Genomic DNA, 9,359 nt, shown 5'->3' with positions numbered 1-9,359 from the left:
AATCAAACCTGGGTTCCCCCGAATGGACAGTTCACAGACAGTTGTCATTTACCAATTGCGCACGACTTGCAATTGCCTTCTAGCAAGCAATGCCATTCGAGTTGTCTTGGGAACCAGTGAGATGGGGAGTCTCCATACCTGCTGCCTTGTTCATCTCTTTCAGACTAAGTACACCTAGCCCACCATTAAGTTTTGATGTGCACACTTTTTTCCAGTTGACTTGAAGTGCGAATTTTTGAACCCTCTCTAGACTCCCAAAGGATTGCATTTCCTAGGTAGTAACCAGATAAGGTATGGCCTATGGGATGTGCAACATTGAGGAGAGAAAGATTAACGAAAAACAGGTACCAACTCTTGGAAATTTTAAAATGCAGGATAAACCAATAAAAGAGCAGTAAATGACAACATCCATGAAATTTCTTTATAATCACATCACATCTAAAGAAACTCGGTTTTAACAAGATTAACAAAAAATAAAATAAACACCGATTCTCTCTAGACATCTAATCAATCAGCAGTAGACTTCTTTGCAGCAGGGGATTTGATAGACTACTTAGCTTTAACAGTAGTACCAAGAGCATATTTCCTCTGCAGAACCAGCTTTCTTCGTAGGAGTAGTAGCAGCAACTTTCTTTGCAGGAGCAGCACTTTTCTTCTTCTTAGGTGCAGCAGTAGTAGTTTCAGATTTCTTGAAGGTAGTTGGAACAACAGCAGTAGTAGACTTGGGCTTTGATGATGATGAATTTGTTGGTTTCTTCCTGCTCTTGGTCTTCTCATCGGCAGCAGCAACAGCTTTTATCTCCTTCTTTGATGCATCGGAAAGCTTGAAAGAAGAAGCTTCAACCTTAATCAATTTCTGATTAGCAACACAATTCTTCAATTCGACACCTAACGTTTTCTTGTATCTTTTGGGATATATATTTAAAAACATAGTTTTGTAATATTGTACAAAAATTAGAGACATAGTGTGGTGGTATTATTTTGGGCTCCCACACTATAGGCTTGGGTTCAAGTCTCACCCCACACATTTGACTAGGTATATTATATATATCTATATTACTTAATAAAATCCGGGAGAGCGGGGCCTTGGGGGTCTTGGGAGGTCTGGTGATTCAGAAACTGATTTTTTGCAGGTTTTAACTCTTGATTTCCAAAACGGTTTTCTACTTAATATTCTCTAGTTAACTCTATTAATTTTTGGTAACTATATTGTTACCGTTTTATGAATGTTATGGAGGATTTTCAGTGAGCACTAATTACGAAATTTATTTTCATTAAAAACCGTATTGATTTCTTTTTGAGATATAAAAGAACAGTTTCTGGAGAAGATTAAATATATTGTTTTTCATCTATTTTTGAGTTCTGAGCAAGTGAAGAAAGAGTAGTTGTTGGTTCGATTTCTCATAGTGCAGAGAAATCGAACAAGAGAGTATCAGTTGTTTTATCCCATAGGGTTTTCAACAAGTTTTGACTGCTAGCACAATCAAGAGGCAGAGTCGCGAAACACCTTAAAGATAGCGACCTAGTCCGCGACTCAGCTGTTTGATATTTATTTTTGTGAATTTTCTATATTGTTTCCAACAATTTTAAGGTGTTTGATTTTGCTATGGAGGTTGAAAAGAAGCGTGTTGATGATACCAACAAGCCATTCAAATTTGAAGGGTTGCATTTCAGAAGATGGAAGCTGAAGATGTTCTTTTATCTCAAACTCATGAAGCTGCATATGATTGTGTTGAGTGTTCATCCTGGAACCCTAGAACCTGCTGCTGATAAGACTGCTGATGTTGCTGCTGATGCTGATGATGGTGCTGCTGCTACTGATCCACCTCCTACCGGTGGTGCCAAAGACGTTGTTTCTCAAATTCCTGAGGAGAAACAGAAGGCCATTGACAAATCGGTCGATGATGACTTTGATTGCAAAAACTACATTCTTAACGCATTATCTGATGATTTATATGAGTATTATTCAACTTTTGAAACTGCTAAAGATGTGTGGGATGCATTACAGAAAAAATATGACACCGAGGAAGCTGGATCAAAGAAGTATGTTGTGATCCGGTATTTGAGATACCAAATGGTGGATGATAGGTCAGTTGTTGCACAAGCTCATGAACTTCAAAAAATTTACCACGAAATTATGACCGAAGGTATGAAAACTGATGAACAATTTCAAGTTTCTGTAATGATTGACAAGTTACCACCTAGCTGGAAAGATTTTCGTAATACTTTGAGTCATAAGACTAAAGAATTTTCTCTTGAAAGTTTGATTGTTAAGCTCAGGGTTGAGGAAGAATCTCGGAAACAAGATAAGAAGGAAGAGATTCTCATTGTTTCTAACAATAAGACTCATCCTAGTTTGAAACCTAAGAAGAAGGACCTGAAACCTAACCCGAATCAAAAGAAAGGAGGAAGGCCTAATCAAAACAAGAACCAACACCCATCAAGAAATGGACAGAATTCCAATTCTGAGTTTCTTTGTTATACCTGTAATAAACCAAACCACATGGCTAGGAATTGCAGGTTTAACAAGGAAAAGAATAACGCACAAGCTAATGATGTGGGTGACGTTATAATTGCCATGGTCTCTGATCCAGAGTTCTACATGGTTGGTGGATCTGATTGGTGGTGGATAGACAGTGGTGCTTCACGTCATTGTTTTTTTGATAGGTCCAAGTTTAAGACTTATGCTAAAACCAAGGATAAGAAAGTGTTGTTGGGAGACTCTCACAGCACTATGGTGAAAGGTTCTGGTACGATAGAGATGAAGTTTACTTCTGGGAAGACACTCATGCTGAAAGATGTCCTTCACACTCCAGAAATGAGAAAGAACCTTGTTTCAGGCTATCTTCTCAACAAGGCTGGGTTGTATCAAACTATTGGGTCTGATATTTACACTATAACTAAGAATAAGAGTTTTGTAGGAAAAGGTTATGCTACTGATGGAATGTTTAAGCTTAATGTTGATGCTATGAATAAAATTGAATCTTCTGCTTATATGGTTTGCAATTTTAATGTTTGGCATGGTAGGCTTTGTCATGTGGGTAAAAAGTTAGTAAATAACATGAGCAAGTTAGGTGTCTTCCCTGAATTTTCTGAAAATGAATTTGAAAAATGTGAATACTACAGTCAAGCAAAAATAACCAAAACTTCACATAAATCTGTTGTAACAGAATCCAAACCACTAGACTTAATACATTCTGATTTGTGTGAATATGAAGGTATCCTAACTAGAAATGGAAAAAGGTATATCATGACGTTCATTGATGACTGTTCTAGTTATACTTATGTTTATTTGTTGAGCCGTAAGAATGAAGCTAATGAAAAGTTTAAGATCTTTATTGTTGAAATTGAAAATCAATTTGGTAGAAATATTAAGAGGTTTCGTAGTGATATAGTCATTGAACATGATTCTGCTCCCTTTACTGAAATTTATCAAACTAATGGCATAATACATGAAAGAACTGCTCCATATAATCCTCAAATGAAGGGGAAAGCTGAGAGAAAGAATCGTACTCTTACTGAATTGACTGTTGCTTGTTTTCTTAGTTCTGGTGCTGCTTCTCATTGGTGGGGTGAATGTTTGTTGACTGTTTTCCATGTTTTAAATCGCATTCCCAATAATAAAACCAAAATATCTTCTTATGAAATCTGGAGAGGTAGAAAACCTAATGTCTCTTATTTTAGAGTTTGGGGTTGTTTAGCTTTTGTTAGAAAACCTGATCCTAAAAGACATAAGTTAGAAAGAAGAGCTTATGAATGTGTTTTTATTGGTTATGCTCAAAACAGTAAAGCTTATAGGTTCTTTGATATTAATAATAAGGTTGTTATTGAATCTATTGATGCTGATTTCTTTGAAGAGAGATTTCCTTTTAAATCTAGAAATAGTGGGGGTAATAGTGGGGGTTCAATACCAAGTACTTTACCTAGTTCTGATTCTGAACCTAGATTAGAAGAACCTAGAAGTGAAGAAACTAGGATCACTGAATTTGAACCTAGATGCAGTAAAAGAGCTAGGACTGAGACAAAAGATAAAAATCCCGTCTTTGAATTTTACGCTATAGAGGAAGAACCTTCTAATTTACAAGAGGCGTTTAGTTCTGTAGAGTCTAGTTTCTGGCAAGAAGCTGTAGATAATGAATGGGATTCTCACATGTCTAATGGAACTTGGCGTATAGTAGATTTACCTCCTGGTTGTAAGCCTATAGGTTGTAAATGGGTTTTGAAAAGTAAACTCAAACCTGATGGAACAGTAGATAAGCACAAGGCTAGACTGGTTGCTAAAGGATTTAGGCAACGAGAAAACGTAGACTTTTTTGATACTTATTCTCCTGTTACTAGATTAACATCTATACGTGTTTTGATTGCTGTTGCTGCTTCTCATAATCTTGTTATTCACCAAATGGATGTTAAAACTGCCTTTTTGAATGGTGAACTAGAAGAGGAAATTTACATGGAACAACCTGAAGGTTTTGTAATTCCTAGACAAGAACAAAAAGTATGTAAGCTAGAAAAATCTCTTTATGGTTTGAAACAAGCTCCTAAACAATGGCATGAGAAATTTGATAATTTAATGATTTCAAATAACTTCAGAATAAATGAGGGTGACAAATGCATCTACTATAAATCTGAGAATAATGTGTGTGTGATTGTTTGCTTATTTGTGGATGATTTGCTGATATTTGGTTCCAATTTATCTGTTGTCAATGAAACTAAAAGCATGCTTAGTTCGAATTTTGACATGAAAGATTTGGGTGAAGCTAGTGTAATCTTGGGAATCAAAATAACTAGAACTAGTAGTGGTATTACTTTAGATCAATCTCACTACATTGAAAAAATTCTGAAGAAGTATGATTATTTTGATTGTAATCCTGTTTGTACTCCTTTTGATCCTAGTGTGAAATTGTTTAAGAATACTGGAGAAAGTGTTAGACAATCTGAATATGCTAGTATAATTGGCAGTCTGCGTTATGCAACTGATTGTACTAGGCCAGACATTGCATATGCAGTGGGAGTTTTGTGCAGGTTTACCAGTAATCCTAGTTTGGAACACTGGGATGCTATTGAGAGGGTTATGCGGTATCTGAAAAGAACCACAAACCTAGGATTACACTATCAGAGTTATCCCGCAGTCCTTGAAGGATTTAGCGATGCTAATTGGAACACTCTTTCAGATGATTCCAAGGCCACCAGTGGATATGTTTTTACTATTGCTGGGGGCGTTGTATCTTGGAGATCAAAGAAACAGACAATTATAGCCCAATCTACGATGGAGGCTGAATTGATGGCACTAGCAGCAGCTAGTGAAGAGGCAGGATGGCTGAAGAGTCTGTTATCAGACATTCCAGTATGGGGAAAACCGATACCAGCCACTTTGATCCACTACGACAGTACCGCGGCTATCGGAGTAGTAGAGAATTGTTATAATAACAATAAGAATCGACAGATACGTTGAAAGCACGACACAGTTAGAGAATTTCTCACGACTGGTGTTGTTGGAGTAGATCATGTAAGGTCTGAAAGAAATATAGCTGATACTTTGACGAAAGGATTAGCAAGGGAAAAGGTATGGAATATCTCTAAAAGTATGGGACTTTTTCCAGTGAGAAGTTGAGTCATTTGTAATGGATACCCAACCTATAAATAGGTTCAAAGGGACTAGACGAAGTTACAAATGATATGATAGAGTCATGCATTCCCATAGCATGATATCCTGAAGTGGGAAACAGGCTGAGTGTTTAAACTCTTAATGATGTCTATATCTCTTAAGTTAGAGTGGGATACACAGGAGTATTCTTGATAGACTCATCTATACAGATGTGAAGGTGTGGCTGCCTTCCATGAGAACTTGGGCACTTCTCTAGACCGTTCGTTAAAAAAAAAGGATAAGCACATGGCCTTAATGTGCGAACTTAAGGACTTTACTCTAGATATAGTTTTGTGTGTTGAATAATCTAGTATTAGTTAGAGTTCAAGACGCGAGTCACTCTAGTTACCTGATACTTAGAAAGTTTAACACTATGTAGAGGTTCAAGTCGAAAGGAACCTTTGATTATGCACAATTGTATATCACTTACTCAATGTTTTGAAATATAAGTGGGGGATTGTTGGGATATATATTTAAAAACATAGTTTTATAATATTGTACCAAACTTATAGACATAGTGTGGTGGTATTATTTTGGGCTCCCACACTATAGGCTTGGGTTCAAGTCTCACCCCACACATTTGACTAGGTATATTATATATATCTATATTACTTAATAAAATCCGGGAGAGCGGGGCCTTGGGGGTCTTGGGAGGTCTGGTGATTCAGAAACTGATTTTTTGCAGGTTTTAACTCTTGATTTCCAAAACGGTTTTCTACTTAATATTCTCTAATTAAATCTATTAATTTTTGGTAATTATATTGTTACCGTTTTATGACTATTATGGAGGATTTTCAGTGAGCACTAATTACGAAATTTATTTTCATTAAAAACTGTATTGATTTCTTTTTGAGATATAAAAGAACAGTTTCTGGAGAGAAGATGAAATATATTGTTTTTCATATATTTTTGAGTTCTGAGCAAGTGAAGAAAGAGTAGTTGGTTGTTCGATTTCTCATAGTGCAGAGAAATCGAACAAGAGAGTATCAGCTGTTTTATCCCATATGGTTTTCGACAAGTTTTGAATGCTAGCACAATCAAGAGGCAGAGTCGCGAAACACCTTAAAGATAGCGACCTAGTCCGCGACTCAGCTGTTTGAGATTTATTTTTGTGAATTTTCTATATTGTTTCCAACAATTTTAAGGTGTTTGATTTTGCTATGGAGGTTGAAAAGAAGCGTGTTGATGATACCAACAAGCCATTCAAATTTGAAGGGCTTCATTTCAGAAGATGGAAGCTGAAGATGTTCTTTTATCTCAAACTCATGAAGCTGCATATGATTATGTCGAGTGTTCATCCTGGAACCCTAGAACCTGCTGCTGATAAGACTGATGCTGCTGATAAGACTGCTGATGTTGCTGCTGATGCTGATGATGGTGCTGCTGCTACTGATCCACCTCCTACCGGTGGTGCCAAAGACGTTGTTTCTCAAACTCCTGAGGAGAAAAAGAAGGCCATTGACAAATGGGTCGATGATGACTTTGATTTCCAAAACTACATTCTTAACGCATTATCTGATGATTTATATGAGTATTATTCAACTTTTGAAACTGCTAAAGATGTGTGGGATGCATTACAGAAAAAATATGACACCGAGGAAGCTGGCTCAAAGAAGTATGTTGTGAGCCGGTATTTGAGATACCAAATGGTGGATGATAGGTCAGTTGTTGCACAGGCTTATGAACTTCAAAAAATTTACCACGAAATTATGACCGAAGGTATGAAAACTGATGAACAATTTCAAGTTTCTGTAATGATTGACAAGTTACCACCTAGCTGGAAAGATTTTCGTAATACTTTGCGTCATAGGACTAAAGAATTTTCTCTTGAAAGTTTGATTGTTAAGCTCAGGGTAGAGGAAGAAGCTCGGAAACAAGATAAGAAGGAAGAGATTCTCATTGTTTCTAACAATAAGACTCATCCTAGTTTGAAACCTAAGAAGAAGGACCTGAAACCTAACCCGAACCAAAAGAAAGGAGGAATGCCTAATCAAAACAAGAACCAACACCCGTCAAGAAATAGACATAATTCCAATTCTGAGTTTCTTTGTTATACCTGTAATAAACCAAACCACATGGCTAGGAATTGCAGGTTTAACAAGGAAAAGTATAACGCACAAGCTAATGATGTGGGTGACGTTATAATTGCCATGGTCTCTGATCCAGAGTTCTACATGGTTGGTGGATCTGATGGGTGGTGGATAGACAGTGGTGCTTCACGTCATTGTTTTTTTGATAGGTCCATGTTTAAGACTTATGCTGAAACCAAGGATAAAAAAGTGTTGTTGGGAGACTCTCACAGCACTATGGTGAAAGGTTCTGGTACGATAGAGTTGAAGTTTACTTCTGGGAAGACACTCATGCTGAAAGATGTCCTTCACACTCCAGAAATGAGAAAGAACCTTGTTTCCGGCTATCTTCTCAACAAGGCTGGGTTGTATCAAACTATTGGGTCTGATATTTACACTATAACTAAGAATAAGATTTTTGTAGGAAAAGGTTATGCTACTGATGGAATGTTTAAGCTTAATGTTGATGCTATGAATAAGATTTTTGTAGGAAAAGTTTATACTATAACCCTGAGGCTATTCACACAACAAATGGTGTAGGTATGTCCATTTCTTACACAGGATACTCTAATAGAATTGCTAATGATCATTCATTTGTTTTTAACAATATCTTAGTTGTTCCACAATCATCACATAATCTACTATCCATTCATAAATTCACATCTGATAACAACTGTTCATTGACACTTGATTCTCATGGATTTTCTATGAAGGACCTCAATTCTGGGAACACTCTCTTCCAAGGACCACATAAAAATGGTCTTTATCATATATCCTTCAGCAAAACACCTCATGCTCATCATGCTTCCACAATCACAGATCATGCTTTGCTTCACAGAAGATTTGGTCACCCAACATTCCAAACTTTCCAAAAAATTTGTCATCAACTACAATTATCAAATATCACTAATAAACCATTTTCTTGTACTGAGTGCAAAATTTGTAGATCTCATAAACTTCCTTTTTCAGTTGTCATGCAATGTAGCTACAAAACCACTAGAATCGTTACATATGGATTTATGGGGGTCCATGTCATACCTCATCCACTTGTGGTGCTTTGTACTACGCCAATGTTATTGATGATTTTACTAAATATTGTTGGATTCTTCCCATATCTTCAAAGTCTGATTTTAAACATTCCTTTGTTGCCTTAGTCACTAGACTTGAAAATATGTTCTCTCATAATGTCATCACTATTAGAACTGATAATGGAGGTGAATTTCTTAATCTCTTTCTTGCACAATTTTGTTCCTCTAAAGGCATTACTCACGAACTGACATGCCCTCACACACCAGAACAAAATGGTGTTGCTGAGGTAAAGCATAAGCATCTAATTGAGGTTACTAGGACTCTTCTATTTCAATCTGGACTACCTACATCCTTTTGGGTTGAAGCTTTGCAGACAGCCAATTATCTCATTAATAGGCTTCCAACAAGGTTCACTGCTTTTAAAACTCCTTTTCAAATGCTTTTTCATAGAGCACCGGACTATAATTTTTTAAAAGTTTTTGGTTGTGCTTGCTTCCCCTGGCTCAAACCTTATACAACAAACAAAATACAACCCATGAGTAAACAATGCATCTTCATTGGTTATAGTCTGACACAAAAAGGTTACAGATGTTATGATCCTGTATCTGTCACTATAT

The 9,359-nt window shown here is 36.6% G+C and overlaps 1 protein-coding gene across 1 annotated transcript; it reads right to left on the bottom strand.

Annotated features, from left to right (window-relative positions):
- Window positions 1-559: 559 nt before the first annotated feature.
- Window positions 560-8,756, bottom strand: LOC113305435 (histone H1-like). The gene is made up of 2 exons (XM_026554495.1): window positions 8,752-8,756; window positions 560-905 (listed from the first exon to the last, which is right to left on the bottom strand). Exons 1-2 carry the CDS (start codon window positions 8,754-8,756, stop codon window positions 560-562), a joined length of 351 nt encoding a protein of 116 aa, XP_026410280.1.
- Window positions 8,757-9,359: the final 603 nt, after the last annotated feature.

Source organism: Papaver somniferum, chromosome 1 (genome assembly GCF_003573695.1).
Source record: "Papaver somniferum cultivar HN1 chromosome 1, ASM357369v1, whole genome shotgun sequence".
Classification (NCBI taxonomy): domain Eukaryota; kingdom Viridiplantae; phylum Streptophyta; class Magnoliopsida; order Ranunculales; family Papaveraceae; genus Papaver; species Papaver somniferum.
This window is presented reverse-complemented; position numbering and strand designations above follow the sequence as displayed.